We start from the raw sequence: 17,977 nt of genomic DNA on the forward strand, positions 1-17,977 counted from the left end.
TGAAAGTGGTGGGAGTCAGGTGTGGAGTTGTATTACCCTCCATGGCAGTACTTACGACTACAATAAAATATTCAGAAATGCTTCAATATTATGCTACGAACTTCAACCTCTTTAACTATTTTAATGGACTCTTGAATTAATGGAAATCCACATGGATAAAACACAATAATTAGAATCATCGTTGACTGAAATAAAAAATGACTTTTGTAGGTTAAAGTTATATGAAATCAGCAAATTCAATCTAATATCAGGCTTGTGTTTTACATTGAGTGATATATATTCCTTTAGGAATTCTCTATGGCAAATAACAAAAGCATATATGAAGCTTGAATAAATCAGGTCCCAATTTTAATTAACTTTGATGAAATGTGACAGATTATTGATTGTAACTGAATCGAGAGTATAGGATTATCATCCCTAAATCAAAGATGACCCCAAAAGATTATGGTTTGGAGTATATTAATATGCTGTCATTTCAAATTATTTTGATTTATTTGTTCATCTTCCATCTTGTTCCAAAAAGGATTTAAGGCTGTCAATTCAAATTAAGGTTTGCTTTTCAAACTTTTTCAGATGAAATGAAAGTAGTTGGATTTCCATCAACAGATTCTCCTTTGACAGGTTTTGTCCATGGTTTCACTTTATTTTCTGGAGGGCACTACAGAGGATTCCAACTTCACCTACAAAGAAAAAAAAAAGGCCACTCACATCACGAGAAAACACCCTTTAAATTTCTACAATGTGTAACACATTAGGGGGTCAGTGGGATGTATGGATATGCTGGGTACCACCCCAACCTTCAAGGAGCTTACAGATTAGTTATGGTGATAGAATTTGGACAGTTATAGCATAGGGACTTACAAGTTTTAATGTAATTAGCTTCCTCTTTCCATGGAAAGAGTTAACAGTAGTCTCTCTTTTTCTTTTACAGGACCATCTATAGATACTTGCAAGGACCTAAGCCATGAAACCTAGGAGTAGAGTTCACATGAACCTCCTGAGTCAGAATCACCTAGGGCCTTGTTACAAATACAAACTCCCAAGACCTACTACAAATTTAGTACATTTCATCTGGGGCTATGAGTCAGGACACTGCATTTTTAACTAGCTCTCCAAATGATTCAGATGTACACTAAGGTTGAGAATGCATGGTCTAAGCAGATAACCCAGCCTAGATCGCTAGACCACTGGACTACAATGGACCTGCTCCCATTCATGCCATATTCTCACATGCCAAGGGGCCCCAGGAACAAAGACACTTCAGAGAAGTAGAAGGGGCCCTGGAGATGGGCAAGCAATATCAGTGGGGTATTAGAGGGATATTTCAAGCCCACCTGCCTTTTTTGGCTTTCGTTAGTGTTACACGAGGTAGGAACCTCCACCTGAGCTACAATTCCTCCCTTTAGGCTGCTCATCCCTTTGATGGTTTTATTCATCCTTTAATAACTCTTGAGGACCTAATATACTTTCTTAGGATTAGGGTTAGGTAGCAGGGATTAGACAGCGCACCCAACCTGGTCCTCTACTCAGGTCTTGTTGGGGAGTCAGACAAGTAAACAATTACAAAACAATATAGTGATATGTGCTCTGAGAGAGGGATCTGTGGGAATGCCAAGACAGGGGAAGGACACCCACACCAGTCTTCCTAGAAGAAGAGATACCTATGGAAGACTTAAAAGATGAACTGGAATTGGGGACCTCTAAATGAGAATGGGCGTGAGAGTACTGCATGAGCAAAGGCCAGAAGCCAGGAAGGGAGTATGGGAAGTAAAAGCTGGTCAGTGTTGCTGGAGGGGAGTTTGAAGCACTGGAAAGAGAATCCAGTGAAGGTCAATGTAATACTGTGATTTTTTTACAAACAACTGTTACAATATCCTCATTGTCCTGGAAGAGTGGAAGGCCCATGGATGAGCTACTAGATGCCCAATAAAGTAACTAGAACCTGTCTTATAAGGGCTGGAATTCCAGGCACAGCAGTATCCACTGGGCACTTAGAGGAAACAGAGCGGAGAGCCAAGGGGGAAAGAGGAACATGGCGGTGACAAGCCCGGGTGGAAAGCTGGTATGGTGGTGGGAGGTAGCATGGAATCTAGGAAGGTCAAAGAAGAAAAGACACTCAAAGCAACTCTGGCCTTTTTGCTGAGTTTTTCTCCCTCGACAAACAAATTGCTTACCTGGAGATGCTTTTCTCCCTAATTCAATATTTAATAAATTTCTTATTGTTCCTATGGTGAGGTTAAGAAAATAAGTCTATTTCTGAAAAAAGAGAGTGGCTTCCTGGGGTGTAAGTTACTTACTGTTGATGGAGTCGGCCAAAATTTTAAGTTGCTGTGTATTGTCCAAGACCTCAATCCTTTGAGTGTATGGGTCATAACGAACTGAGAAGGGCCGTGGGATTGTAGCAGCAAAGTTCCTGAAACCAAATCCACAGAGCTCAGTAAAGGGCACCATTCAGTGAAAAATAATCCTAAAAGATTTCTCAGTGGCATTTCACTTCAATCTCACTAGAACAGGGGCTTTAGAAACCGGGCTGAGAAGTGAAATGTAATTTTAGTGAGATCCTCTTGGGCAGCCTTTGTGTGCTGTGTATGCGTCTAGGTGTATATACAAACACATGTAGGCACATACCTATTTAGTTACCTACCTCCAAAAAACAGAGATAGCTTACAATAAAAGCACAGAATACATTAAGGCCAAAATTCTTACCATTAAATAAAATCAAAGAGCAAATAAATCTAGCCAAAGAATGCTATAGAAAAAATAAGCTCTGAGATGCTTGGAAATCAATGCAAGGAGGGAAAGAAAGCTCTCAAGAATGGAAGAAAACATTATGTTATTAATGAAATTTAACATGAATTGAGTGCCTCTGATGTACCAAGAACTATGTGAAGTCCTAACTGTTCTATACTCTTTACAACTAGCATTCCTAATTTAATCTTCATAAAAACCTTAGATGGAAGGTACTATTACTATCCCTATTTTACTGATGAGAAAACTGACTTTTGGGGAGGTTCAATGACTACCAAGGTCATCCTGGCAATAAGTTGTGCAGCTGAAAAGGGATCTAGGTAGTCTGACTCTGGCCTGTTCTCTTCACTTCTTTGCCTTCTTGATGCATTCGCTACTCCTGGGTCTGGGAGGGATGTAGCAGGAGGGCCTTATGAGGGACATCAAGCAATGCAGCTAATAAATACTCCCAAATAGCCTGTACAATGCAACGGCATCACTAATGATACAGCTAAGTTGGCTTCTGGTGAGAGTCGAAGCTACCATACTGAGAAGACAATTCTAAGGGAAACTAGTGGGCTCTCCAAGTTTGGCAAGAGTGGTGGATCATAGTGGCTGGAAACCCAAGTTCCAGAGCCAGGCACTGGGTTCAAACCTTACCTCTGCCAATGACAGCCCCTGCGGGCTTCACCTCAGTGTCCTCATTCCTCTATACAACTGGAACAAGAGCAGTACTCCCTGAGAGGGCCGTAGCAAGTGCTGTTATGGCATAGACTAAGTGCTACATGAGTGTTAGCTGTCCTCTTTCATTAGTGACTGGGGACTCAAGAAGAACAAATGGTGACGGATGTCTCTACACCTGTACTTCTCCGAAAAGAGCTTTCTCAGCCCCACTGGTGACATGAAGCATGTAATGCGTGTCTGTGATCTGGCCTGCTCTGCACCTCTTCCCTCGTAGCCCCATAGTTAGCCTCAACTTTCCTTTGGGCAATCTGCCTCCATGCACTAGAAGTGCTTCAGCTAGGCAGTCAGGGTCAGGGCCCACCCCTCCTCTAGCCAGGGAGTGGGCACAGGGCCATGCTCAGCATTGTTTCTTTCTGCCTAGAGCTTGAATCTTGAAACAAAATGGTTGAAGCTGGTTTCTCTTAGCGGGGAGGCTCTGAGAGAATCCCTTCCTTTTCTGAACCCTCTTTTTCAGCATTCCCTTTGATTCTGTGAGTCACCTCTCAGCAGGATGGAGTTTTTGTGGATGTCTCTTCTGTCTGTGGGCACTGACAGGGTGGGTGGGATTTCAAAGGCCCAAGAAGTCCAGGTTCTGTGAAGCTCTTCCCTGTTGGTCTGGGACTGATCACTTCCTAAGTTAGAAAGTCACCACCAGGAGGGCCCATTTAAATGTGATCCTGGTTTGACAGAGAGGTTATGAATACAGTCTCTGAGCCCCATCACCTGCGTCCAAACCCTGCATCAGCCACTTACCAGCTGTATGACGCTGGGTGAGTCTCTTACCCCTTCTATGCTTCTGAGACCCACCTGCAAACTTCGTAGTCTTATTTGAAGATTAAATGAATCAATACATGAAAAACTCTTAGAACAGTGTTTGGTACATAATAGGTGTTAGGCATTTAATCTCCATCTCCTTCTCCTTCTCCTTCTCCTTCTCCTTCTCCTTCTCCTTCTCCTTCTCCTTCTTCTTCCTCCCCCCCAGGTGGGTAATGCACAAAACCACTGAAATCCATACCCCAAAAGGGTCCCAGAAATGGCACAGAGGAACCTTTAGAGGCTAGAGAAAGGCTATACTCCCAGTAAGGGGTGGAGATTTAGGAAATAATTAGAAAGGAATAACAAAAAACTTGAAGACCCTGGAGAGATAGGAGGAAGGGAGTCCTATTAGGCCAAACCATGTGGACCAGTGGGCAAGCATTTTACCTTCCATTGCCTAAGCTCAACATGTGGAAGCTGGCATACCCAGGTTCATGGGATCTCAGAAACCTATATATCTATGTCTATCATTGCTCACTGATAAGATATAAAACAAAAAGTGGTAACAAATACTGAGTATCAGGATAGCCATGTCCAGGTAGACCCTCTGCCTGGCCTGTCTCCTGCTGGGAGGAGAGTCACTCAAGCAGATTATAGACAGGGCTGTCAGCTCAGAGGGCTGAGAATCTGAGTCCTGCTAGCTTTCCATCTCCATCAGCCTTTTGCTGGATTGCCTCTGAGATTGATGCATTTGCCTATTACTTATCGCATCCTCACTGTGTATCAGGAACTGTTCCAGAGACTAGGGAAAGAACAGGAAAACAGAAAGGACAAAAATTCCTACCCAAATGGAGCTTAAATCATATAATATATTAAACATTAGCAGGTTGCTAAGGAGAAAAATAAATTGTGTAAGGGGGTAAGGAGTGTAGGGATGGGGCTGGACAGGGATTTTAAGTAAGTTGGTTAGAGAAAGACACGTAAAGAAGGTTAAGTGTGGGTGAAATTTGAAGGAGTTGAGGGGGTGAATTATGCAGGTGTTGAGAGAATAAAGTGAACAAGGGACGGGACTCTCCAGGTTAGAAGAATCCTAGGAATGATTTGTTGGGGGCCTTCCGTGGCTGCTCTGTACACAGGAGAGTTCAGTGCCTGGACTTGGTGGCTGCATTAAAGCAAGGATCCAGTGGCAGAACTGTCTGCAGGGGTCAACATATCCAGACAATAATCTGTGAAATGGGATCCCGCTAAGGAACCCCTCCCAAACAGAAAGTGGAAAGGGAGAAGGGTGGGGAGGCTCTGTTGCTATAAGCATTGGAGTCCACTCTCCTGGACAATCACCCACGGATCAACAGCACCAGACCACATCAGGAAGCCCCAAGAGTTTCTGACCCACCTTGGTCACCACCTCACCTCACTTTCTCCTTTGCATCATTAAAACTCTCAGCCACGTAATAGAGGGGCTGGAACTCTGTGACAGTGTAGTCTTGGATGGCTGTCTTCTCCAGCTCCAGGGGGAGAAGATTTGGCTTGCCAGACAAGCAGTACTGCAGGCAGCAAGTGGAAAGTTGTCACAGTTAAGTCTGGGTCAGTGGATCCTGTTGCCTCCCATGGGCTCTTTGTGCACCTTCTCCCATCTCATCCCGATTCCTTCTACACCCCAGCCCAAATGCAGTAAACTAAATTATTTCACATATACTAGATCCTACCCTTCATAGCCCATCTAAAACCTACAGTTCAGATAGAAAGGAGTAATTCCCTCTAGCCATTTTCATGTGAGATGATCAATAGAGGATGTGAGAGCCAACCACATGGATTTGCATACATCTGTATGCACAGTTCAGCCTTGGGATCGGGAGGCCCTTCTGTTTTGTAGACCCATGTACTTGCAGTTCAATTTCCACATCTAATACCCAAAGTCATGAACAAATCATAGCTGCTAAGGTACCAATCACTTGAGGATTAATCCCTGGGTTGAATCTCAAAATGCATATAAATGGGGTCATACCTGTAATTCACCAAAAGACGACAGGAGCCCAGCACCATATGCCTTTATGGAGTCTCCTTGTTTGCAGAGGCCAAACTCCACAGTAAACCAGTAAATCTGGAATGGAAAGTGAAGTTGAGAGCACACCCCAAGGAAGGGAAACTCAACAGATGCCCCAGGGTTAAGAACAGGACTGTCCAGATGGGAGTTCATACAGGTCTGTTCTCTGAATCATGAGAGAATCTGAATCTCTGTGTCCTATGTCTTACTCTATCCAGTCACTGGTTGAATCAAGAAGTGGCTGAATGTAAGATGCAGTAGGAAGGATAGAGGGGATACTGAGGAAGCCCCAAGAAGATACCCCCAACAGGTAACTCCAGATGACAGGAAATCCTCAATCCCTTTTGCTTTCTTCTCTGTAGCATTAACTAGAATGAGATGTTCCCTTTAGTTGGTCAGACTTACCACGCAATCCCATCAGCTCAATCATGGGAGGTAGGAGACTGGGTAGTGATAAAATCATTGAGGGCATCCTGCCATCCATGCTAAAACTTGGGGGGTTTCTGATGTACTGCCAACAACTGCACTTATCCTCCTCAAATAACCAAGTCCTTTAAACAGCTCCTGGTCCAGCCTGTCCTGGATGCCTGGCCTGGAGAAGGTGATTCTGGAATTCTGGCATAACCTTACTGACCAGGGCCAAGAGAAACCTTGAGCCCAGTTAGCTGCTGGAGACAGTCATGGTCTTGGAGAATTAGGGGTGAGTTACTAGCTAAGTCTGTTTATTGCACTAGAGAATGTGAAACCTGGGAAGGCTGTCAGCTTCAGTCAGCCTGACCTCCTCGCATACAGATGAGGTGTTTTCAGCCCAGACAGGTCAAGCAACATGCATCCAATGACACAGCAAAGCAAAGATAGAGTGAGAATCTAGAACCATTCCCAACCCAGTGTATCAGCAGTAAGATTTGTGTGTGTGTGAAGTTCGGTTGGTGATGAGTATTTTATCATTGTCACAGCAGGTAACATGATGTATTTTATCATTGTCACAGCAGGTAACATGATGTATTTTATCATTGTCACAGCAGGTAACATGATGTACTTTATCATTGTCACAGCAGGTAACATGATGCTCTGAGTTCTGAGTTTGTTTTCTTGCTACAAGTGAGAGATTCTATCAAGCTTCTCTACTTCTTTGAAAGCTGCATTGTGCATCTAAATAGAATCTGACATGTAAAAACTCATGTTCACACACACTGAACTCTTCAGACCCTTATGACAGACTTTTGGTATGGGCAGAATATAAATGAATGTAACCATTTTTAGAGATGGGGAAGCAAAAACCTCTTGCCCAGGGGCTCACAGCAGCTGGTCAGTGAGAAAAAAACTTCTGAGGGCTTTTGCCCTTCTGATAAACTGAATTCATAAACTTCTAAACTGGTACATCTTAATGATAAATTTGCATTCATTTATGTTCCCTAATTTGCTTACAAAGCTTTATTTGTCATCTTCCAGGCTGAGCAAATTGTAAGAAATGTGACTCAGACGCTGGGGAGGGATGAACTCAAGTTGGAAAGGAGTCTGTAGGAAGCAAACCCTACTGTGCAGAGTTGCTGATTCCATGCTTCCATGGATGAGTGTCAGTCATCGCATTCACTGGGGAGAGCGAAGTGTTTGATAACATGAGGAAAGCCCACCCCCATTTCCACCTTGTGTCTAATAAAGGAAAGATCCTAATGCTGGCTCCAGCGCAAAGGTAGAGAGTAAATATTTCCTTTTCAAAACCATGAATCCAGGCTATCCCCCTCCCCCCACACACACTTTATGCCCAAAGGTTCTCAAGGGCTATCATTACAGCTTATTTGTGTTGAAGACACTTTGTTTAAAATTACATGTAAACATTTGCATGCAGCTGATTTCAAAATCAGACCATTCGGGAAAAATCAAAACGTGAAATTTCACTTGTGTAAATGTAAGTCAGCACATTCTGATATTTTCCCCCAAATGGCCTGGCTTTCAGGGAAGGATCAAAGCTTTGAAGCCCTGAGGGCTGCAGCCTACTGCACTCTCACTCTCCACCAGGGGCAGAGGGAACTTACCGTGGCGAGTTTCTCAATGTACTCATCAGGTGCGCCCAGAGAGGCAAGGCCAATCTCCTGTAATTGCACAGAAACAGAGTCACTGGCATGGCTGGGGTCTGCCTAACTTCAAACTTCACCCTCAGCTCCAACCACGTACTTGACCACAGGAAGGTGATGGGTGACCAGAAGCCTTCAGAAGGGCCCAGATAGACCCTGATTACTCTGTTAAGTCTTCCCTAGCCACACGTCATAGAGTCATAGATCTCTAGAGCAGGAAAACCTTACTTTACCACTTGGTCTTTTGTATTTACTTTACAAATGAGAAAACTGAGGCACAGAGAAGTGACCTACTCAAGCCCACACAGTAGGTTGTGTCTAAAGTCTCATTTCTTGATTCCAGCTCAATGATTATCCTCCCATAGCTCAAGCAGAACATTCCTGGAACACAAGATGAGTGTCTTAATGATGTATCCTCAAGACGCCGCAGGAGAATTGCAGAGAAATGCTTGACATCCACCCAGGTTACTACTAGCAAGACAGTCTGAAATGTCATGGATCACTTCTCATCACAGCTCCAATTACAGAAATCCCCTAGTGGTTGCTTTGTCTTTGTCCCTTTTACAACATTTGCTCCAGCCTGCTTTGTATCAGACAGAGTGTATATGCACAAATAAATATATTTGCTTTCCCTACAATATGCATTTATTCATTCAAAAATGTTTATTGAATGGCTTCTATGTAGTTGGCAGTGTACAAAATCAATAAAGATCCGAGACCTCATGGTGTTTACATTTAAGGCAGACAATAAATAATTAGCATATACACAGGTATATTAGAAGGAATAAGTTATTTGGAAAGAAGAAACAAAAGAAAAAAGGGACAGGGGGGAGTGGGAGTGCCAGGAGAACAGGGGGAGGCTGCAATTTTAAATAGGGTTTCAGAGCAAGCATCATTGAGGTGATATTTGACCAAAGACTTGGCGGAAGTGAGGTTGTTGGCTCTGCTGACATCTGAGGAAAGAGCATCATATAGACCACATATATAGCCAGTGAAAAAGCTCTCTAAGGAGGAGAAATGCCAGCAGGTTTAAATAACAAGGAGGGACCAGGATGGCTAGAACAGAATAAGAGTAGGGAGAGTGGCAGGTGGTATCAAAGAGGGATCTGGGGCTCAGTCATATAAAACCTTTTTTGGCTATTTTAGGGTTTAGGATTTTCTTCTCAGTGAAATGGGAGTCACCCACCGCAAGGTTTTGAGCAAAAAAGTGGCAAGATCTGATTTATGTCATCCAAGATTTACTCTGGCGCTATGTGAGAACAGATTACAGGGGATCAAGGGTAGAGGTAGAGAGACCAGTTAGGAGACTACCACAGTCCCCAGGGTGAGAAACAAGAGTGGCTGAGACCAGCTTGATAGCAGTGGACGTGATGGACAATGGTCAGATCTACACATACTTTGAAGGCAGAATACATACAACTTTCAGAAAGATTGGTTACGGATATTTGAGAGAGAAAGAAGCCAATAATGTCCCCTAAGTGCTTTTGGTTTGAGCAACTGAAAGGATGGAGTTAACATGAACTAGCATAGGGAGGGCTGTGGTTGGAGAAGGTTTGGACAAAAAGATCAGGAATTCTGTTTTGGACAGGATGAATACGGATGTCTAATAGACATTCACATGGAGAGACTGAGTAGGTGCTTGGATACGTAAGTCTGAGTTTGGGGACTGAGATTTGGGCTGAAGATATAATTGTGGTCATCATCAGGATAGAGATGATATTTAATACAGTGAGTTTGGGTGAGATAACAAAAAGAACCGGTGTAGACAGAGAAGGACAAAAGACTGGGCTTACTTTGAAGCAAGAGGGCACATGGTCTTCATCTCTGGGCCAAACTTACAGTCTGGCCCATATTACGTGCTGAGAAAATGCTAAGTTAGAGTGAACTAAGTTCAGACAGCTTGGCTCTCCTCTGTTGCCCCTCTCCCCATCTCTGTTCCATCCTTCCTGTCCAAGCATGCTGCAGTCTAACAGAAGCCATTGAAACAGTGCTCTGTTCCCATGTTCACCATTCTTTGTGAACCCAAAGCTTAAAACAAGGGGTCCCAAGATTTCCTTATGCTTCATCCCCATCCCATCTTGCACTCTAGTGGGACGCAAGTCCTCCTTTAGATCTAAAAAGAATGTGCTCAGGGAACTTTGAAAATGACAGCCTGCCTTGGGACTGTCCAGGTATAAGTTAGAGCCATGTGACATTGATGGCCCAGTAGCATCCATCTGTTGACTCAGGTAATTGTCCACTCCTCTGGGGGGCGCCCCCAAATGGAAATGGCTTAAGGTGGATTGTCACTTAGCCTCTGACCAAGCAGAAGAATTTCTAGTAGTGAGAAAAAAAAGTTCCTATTCTCTAAGGAAATCACTGATTATTCTTTGGCCATAGGAAAAAAATCCCAGTTTTAAAGCTGTCCCAAGCAATCAATGACATCTCTACAGCAGGAACCATGCTTCTGAAAGTTAGCCAGTTAACAACAGCCTCGGTCCCATGGTGACACTTCTGAGTTAAAGTTCAGCTAATCCCCAAACATTCCTCTTATAAAAGTCCAACAATCTCTGAACACCACAGGTCCCAAAAGGCCACACAATAGCAACGGTTTTCTTTGTTTGGACAGATTGTGTACAGGTCTCCCTTACTTAGCAGGCAGTGAATTCAGCTTTTTTGCTTGTTTGTTTCTTTGTTCCAGATATTAACCGGTAACCCCTTCAACCAACAGTGAAAATATTTATTTCTTCCAGCTGAGGGAAAAGGCTTATAAAATTCACACACAATCCCATTACTCTGAAATTCACATTTGGTGCAGTATTTACTTATGACTTGTTCCATTAGATTCTTTATCCTTCCCTGTGAAGGGGAAGATTGGCAGTCAAAGCTTTGTATTGATTCTTATTTGTGGAGACTGAGGCACACAGGTCACACAGCTGGTTGCTGGCAGGGTGGGATGTGTGGATGCATCATTCAACTTTCCCATGATCCCAGCTCCCCAACCATGGTTTAGCCTCTCAGAGCTCTGAAGGAATTACTAGGTTTCTTTCTCTCATGTAAAAAGCTCACCACTGTGATAGACGAATCAAGGCCTAACCTGTTGCTTTGATGATAATGGCAAGCCATTTCGCACATCAGTTTTTGCCAAATATGAGTTGGGCTATTGGCATTGGATTCTCAGCAAATATTATCTTATTTAATTAAAGCATATACCAAAATGACTGCCTGACAAGGTAGGAAACAGCAAGGTCCTAAAGAGGAGGGGAAAGATGCCAGGAGAACTTGAAAGAAGGTAAGGTTACTTCTATGTGGGGTTCAGTCAGGCTTTCATGGATGAAACGCCTCTTAAAGTAAACCTGGTAGGACAAGGGAGATTAGCAAATTCAACAGCACATATATAATTCAGAAGATGAGTGATTCACCACCCCCATGCTGTGATCCCTGGAATGGGTATTTAGCCATCCCCATGGGACCATACGCCCATCTCTGGTGGGATCACAGAACTGTATCTTGTTTCCACCCTTGCACAGGACACAAGGGTCCCTCCAAAGGTTCAATTCACTTGAGCAATCTAGATCTCAATCCTATAATTAAAAGGCCAAAAGGATCCATTCCTCACCTGGGAAAACTGGGCAAAGCTGCGATCTGAAAACAAGGGCACATGTCCCAACAGCTCATGGCAGATGTCACTGAAAGACAGAAAGCAAAGAGCTTGGAAGTAAGGAAGGTTATAAGCCAAGTCAGACTCAGTCTTTCTAAAAGAGAAATGGGCAGGTTGAAAAGAAGTGAGCCATTCAAGTTTATGACCTCACTCCTAAGCATAAGTGGTATGTAAAGTTTGGGATCAGAAGAGGCAAAGTACAAAAGAAAAGGAAAAAGGGGAAAGAAAAGTAAGGGGCAAATGAGAGAACAACAGCCAGGGGGTCTCAGGTGTATGCTCAGTGGGGCGCAGAACAGAAGACCCTATGGACTTCCTCCTATACACCTGAGCAAGCTGCGGGTCACAAATGCTTCCCATCCCAAGCCTTCATCCTGCTATTGACATCCTGGGCAGATGCAATGTGCTCAGTTATCCCCCATAAGAAATAAAAATTGAATAAAAAAATAGTGCTGTTCTTTTCTTATTCTAGAAGGGGGCAATAGTCAGAGAAGAAAATTTACATTTATTTAACACATTATGTGCCAGATTCATTAGGAATAGATCTTTTCTGATTTGTAGTTATAAACTTTGAGGACAGGAAAAAATCATTTTGGGCATCCTACTGACTTTTGTATAAATTGCATAAGTTCTATTTGATTAAGAAGATGGCTAAAGGCCAATGTAAGGGGCATAGTGGCCAGCCATTCTCTACCTTCAGACAAGACACAGGTAGACATAAAAAGATTAGAATCATCTAGATGTGTATTCTGGAGGTATTGAGATACTTTGGCCACCACTTTTTCCTGTTCGCATTTGGAACATCATAGTTTTGACTCTTATAATCCCTTTGGAGCTTGACTGTGACCTCTTATTCCCATGGCCAGGGGAGATCTGAATATGTGGTCCACAAGATGCCCAAATCTCCAATCAGTATGGTCTATTGGACAGAAAGAACACCTGGGACAGATGCTCTCTCTCTTTGTGCTACCATCAAATCATCCAGAAAACTAGTCCTGTGGATCAGCCCTCGATGAGCCCAAACCTCATTCCTGGAGCAGTGAGGAATGGCACTCACTGCGGTTGGATACTGGTAGCAGGAGGAGAATACTCACGGTTCAGGGGTATACATGGGTTTGGACCCATGTCTGATGTACTGAGTGCAGTGGAAGACTCGGAAGGCCAGGCCACCCAAGAAATCCCGAGAGGAAAGCAGGCCAGCCACAGGTCGGAGGCGGAATCCAGTGCAAGCTGTGAAGCAGAGAAAGAAAACTCAAAGCCTATCATGGCAGAGCCAGAGGCGCCTGAAGACCTTTAGGTAGGGAAGCAATACTCCCAACCGTCTAACAGCACGGGTATTGATGCCAAGTAGACTTGGCTTCACATCTCTGCCCTTACACTTTGTAGCTGGGCGATGTGGGTCAAGTGACGTCATTTCTCTGAGCCTTATTTCCTTCTCTGCAAAACATGGACAGATATCTACTAGGGTTATTCCCTAGTAATCAAATGAGCTAATAAATATAAATTATATAGCACAGAGCCTAGCACATTAGAGCATTTAATAAATTTAGCTTTCATTACTGTTTATTAGGATGAAACGCTCATTCCTTATTTCTCATGTCTCTTCCACAAGTGAAGAGTATGAAAGGAACCCTGCTAGCTTCTCTGCTGTCCTTCACACATTACACCCCAGAAAGAGCAAGCGCTTCTCTGATTGGAGCATTTGGGAAGAGAAAATGAATATTCTCAGTTTGACCCCTTTGGCCCTTTCTGTCTTGACTGCCCACAGAGGGGCAGATTTTGGTCTGCTCTGGGCCAGGCAATAGAATACATGCTTCACCAGTGAACTGGCAGAAAAGTTTCTATAATTCAGAGATGAAACATCAGAAAGTCCATTTTGTTTGTACATCCATACCACATTCTCCAAGTAGCTTTTATCAGTGATAATGTTGCCGTTTTGATCCTCTCTCTGGTTCCTATATCTGGCTCTCGATTTGTTTCAAACTTGGAAGGAGAATAACGATGGTGATGACGACAACGACAGCTAACACGATATGCTGTGTGCCTATGTCAGACACCGTTCTAGGCACTTTATAAATACTGACCAGTTCTCCTAATAACTCGGCGAGGTAGATGCTCATATTATCTCCACTTCACCGATGGGGAAGCTGAGACACAGAGAAGTGAAAGTTCATGTCCAAGGTCACAACTACAATCAGTCTGGCTTTAGACTGGATTCAGAATAAATCTATTCCTTAGTTACTTCTCTATAATTCCCCAGCTGCTAGTATTACCATTTTATTATCTCACTATTGGCCATGGAAACATGGATAATTACCCAGAGAACATCTTTAGGACCTTCTTGTCCCTCTGCCTATGTTCCCTGGACCTTCAGGCTGAAATTCACTCTGCTTGCCCTCTCCTTCCCTTCTTTATCTGGTAAGTAGAGACTGTCCAAATAGAAGAGACCCAACGGATCATCGAGCCAATCCCCAATCTATCCCAGCTACCACTTTCCTCCCTGCCACATAATTTCCCCGGCTCCTTGCCCCAGAGCCAACCATACCATCTCCACCTAGCTCAAAGGCACAGAAGCTTCTTCATTTCTGTAAACCTGTGATCTGTCTTCCCACTTTCTCTCATTCTACCTGGCGCATACTATGTGTTTAATATGTGTTAGCTGATAGTTTTATTTTGGGTTTGCTGAATTAATGCCTCCTGGCAGAAAGGAAAATGTTTCACTTGGAAAGGATGTGCAGAGGCCAGTCATCCCAATGATGTATTTCCTCACAGAGTGACTCAGATTCCAATTCAGCCCAAACTTGCTGAGCGCCTATTGTATATGTAGCACCCTGCTGGCTGTTTTCACCTGCGATGTCTTATTTCATTCCCACAATTTCCCTAAAAGACAGTCTCTGTTTGACAGATGACTAAACTGAGGCAGCTTCTTCCAACTAGAGAGGGTCAAAACAAGAGTCATACCAGTTGGATGAACAGACTTAGAGCTCAGGGCTCTTGGCATTGCCACAAAGAGCACATTTCTTACACAAATGCACACTGCAGCCATCTCACAAGACAGCAGGAATGACAAGGAGAGCCCTGCCTGGGCACCCGGGGCTTAGAGCATGGGGAAAGTGTTTTTCAGAGACATGGTTATGGCAAAATCCACATGCGATGCCTTGTCTTGGATGAGAGTGGATGAACAGTGGAAGCTAGGGTGAGACAGAACACAGCAGTGGAATGTTTTTCAGAGAATGGACCTGCATGCATTACCACAAACACACTCACACGAGCCTCGATTTACTTTCTTCTCTTTCCCTTCCCTCCCTCTCCTCCCCTTTTGTCCCTGAAGTGGACTTACTTTGCAGAAATTGAGAAACCTCTTCCAGCTGGGGAATGTTATCTTCACGGAAGCCACAGTACTTTTCCAGAAGTGGGAAGATGTGATTGTGCTCGTAGCAAGCATGGGTTTTATACAAGGACTTCAGGGTCCTGAATACCGTCCCCCATGTTTTCTTTTCTTCCTCCGTGTATTCCACTTGAGGGATGGGCTGACCACTAGAATAGAGGCATGAACTACTTGTCTCCAGCAAGGCAGGTGTAAAGAAGAGGAAGGAGTAGCATTAGCAGGGAGAGACAGGTGAAGAGTCTGTGAGCTGCTGCCACCTGGACTATAGGGGATTTCATAAGTTATTTGAAAGCGGAAAACTATTTCATGATATAGGAAACAGTCATGCAATTTGGTTAAGCAATGATATAAGCTCTCAACTCACCTACCACACCAAAGATTTGTTCCCACTTTGGGAAATCACTTGGCCTTTGTGTTCTCCTATCTCTCCAATTATTTACCCAGGGTAGAAGTTCAGTTAACTGCAGGGACCCAGCAGGTAACTTAAATGGGTAAAGTAGCAGGTATGGACAATAAGAGGGTGAGAGTCTAGACAGCTGAAGAATGCATCCTCTTTCTAAACAAAGGCACCCAAGTTCAAGTAAAACAGTATCATGTTTTGTACTGTGTCAACTAACGTAATTTTATCTGTGGGATAAAGTGGATCTAATTTGTGGACCATGAGTGTGAGACCGTTGTTTAGTGGGCATGCACTTGCTGGATTTGATATTTGTGAACTTAGAAAGCTAGAAAGGTATTTAAACACATGCTAGGTATAAGATCTCTTATGCAACATCTTCTTCTATGACGCAACAGAACTACGGGGAGCTGGTTCAAGTACATGGGTTGGACCCTGCCCCACAGCTCCTGATTCTTTTGGGGGAGGGAAAGCCAAGGCCTCTGGTCCAATAAGCTCCCAGGGGACATAATATAGTTTGAGAGTCGTCGGTTCGAAAGGTCTTTTTGGAAAACATCTAAGAATGAGCTGTGTTCTCAACAGTAAAAGCAAATGAAAATCAAACAAAGCCTGACCTTAAAAACAAGTGACTGTTCTTTGCAGTGCAGGCCTGTTTCCTAACAGGGTACACAGTGTCTGGGGACAAGGCAGCACTGTTTACTTCAGAATTATGGATCATCTTCAGGCTCCAAAGTGGTTTTCTCCTGCCCTTTCAAAGTTGTAGCTTATCCACGGACATTAAAGTGAAGACACTATATGTTCCCCAGAAGGTGGGCAGGCATTAGGGAAAATGATAGATTTTTGCTTAAGAATTGGAAGTAAGACAAGCTCAGAAGCCTCTGTAATGACCACCAGGGATTGTGAAAAGAGCATCAGGTAAGCCCCTGCCTGAGGACGCACCATTATTTTAGGGCCAAGCGCTGATGGAAGGAAAAAGCAGGCTTTGATCACGGACAGAGATGGGTTTACTGCTTGGCTTTGCCAGTTCCTTGCTGGTTAGCCTCTGCAAATATACTAAACCTCCCTAAACCTAGTCGGTGCAGCTATTACATGGGTTAATAATACGTAACTATTTGGAGGGTAGAGAAGAAAATTAGGTGAAATACTATGTATAAAGTATGTAATATTGGTGCTGACCAATAATACCGCTGGGTAATGGATAATTGTCAATCTAACTGATTCTTATTTAAAAAGAAAGGTATTTGCTATTTTGTAACAAATTTTTAACAGATAGTAACATCCTAGGTACCAAGATGTCCCCTGGTTGATATTTGCTGTTCTAGGGGTTCAATATCCCTTCCCCATTCTTTCAGTAAAGCACCCTTCTCCCTTCTCAGTCTGAGGCTCAGGTGGGAGGAGACTCCACCACTCCTATCTGGGCATGTGACCAGGTCTGGCTAATTAGACTGTCTAATTTCCCTAGGCATAGAGACTGGCTGAGAGATGGGCCCATGTCCTAATCAGAGCCAACGAGACTCAATGAGAAAACCTGTGTGGATTCTGTTGGAAAGAGATAGAACTTCTGATTGAGTTGGGGTTTCAGCCTGGTGGCACTGGGCTCACCTCCAAGGGAGATGAGACAAATGTCAGAGACTAAGGCCAATGTAGAGGACTCTAGAGTCAGAGAGAGGCAGGGAGGGAGGGAAGCGTGAGGGACCCTGAACAAGTTACTGCCTCTTTCTGGGCCATATATACATTCAATATAAAGACAGTCAAATCTATCTTGTAATGTTATAATAGCAATCACATAGGCCATATCTGAAGTGCTGTCTGGATATAGTAAATATTTCGGAATTTATTTTCTGTCTCTCACACACACATACACAAGAACACAGCACATTTTACTCCATCTTCTATTTCTATCAAGAGACCTCAGGTTCTATAAAATTCTTGGTCTTTGAAGAAATCATCAATTATTTTTACCAAGTCATGATCTCATTAAGTAAAATAAACTAAGATATTTTAGGAAGAATGTCAATTTTGTTTGAAATAAAAAGGAAATTTCTAGTTAAGTCAATCAGGATCCCTCTTCAAAAAAAAATTTTAAGTAGAAGACATTGTTTCTGAATTATTGGGCCAACCAAATATGGCATTCAAGATACTCCAGCACCTGGCGCATCCTTCCCTAATCTTGGTGTCTTATTTTACTCCAGGTCCTTCATCCCATTCATGTACTTATTACAAGACAAAT

The 17,977-nt window shown here is 43.3% G+C and overlaps 1 protein-coding gene across 1 annotated transcript in view; it reads right to left on the bottom strand.

The window, feature by feature from the left end:
* Positions 1-331: 331 nt before the first annotated feature.
* PAH (phenylalanine hydroxylase) overlaps positions 332-17,977 on the bottom strand; it is a 67,238-nt gene continuing 49,592 nt past the window's right edge. The window contains exons 6-13 of the mRNA XM_002915455.4: positions 15,303-15,499; positions 13,057-13,192; positions 11,924-11,993; positions 8,287-8,343; positions 6,212-6,307; positions 5,617-5,750; positions 2,298-2,413; positions 332-680 (exon numbers count right to left, since the gene is read on the bottom strand). Coding sequence (XP_002915501.1) covers positions 637-680; positions 2,298-2,413; positions 5,617-5,750; positions 6,212-6,307; positions 8,287-8,343; positions 11,924-11,993; positions 13,057-13,192; positions 15,303-15,499 — 850 coding nt within the window. The 3' untranslated portion in view covers positions 332-636. The remainder of the gene's footprint in view (positions 681-2,297; positions 2,414-5,616; positions 5,751-6,211; positions 6,308-8,286; positions 8,344-11,923; positions 11,994-13,056; positions 13,193-15,302; positions 15,500-17,977) is intronic.

The sequence above is a fragment of the Ailuropoda melanoleuca genome, chromosome 15 (assembly GCF_002007445.2).
Source record: "Ailuropoda melanoleuca isolate Jingjing chromosome 15, ASM200744v2, whole genome shotgun sequence".
In the NCBI taxonomy this organism is placed as follows: Eukaryota; Metazoa; Chordata; class Mammalia; order Carnivora; family Ursidae; genus Ailuropoda; species Ailuropoda melanoleuca.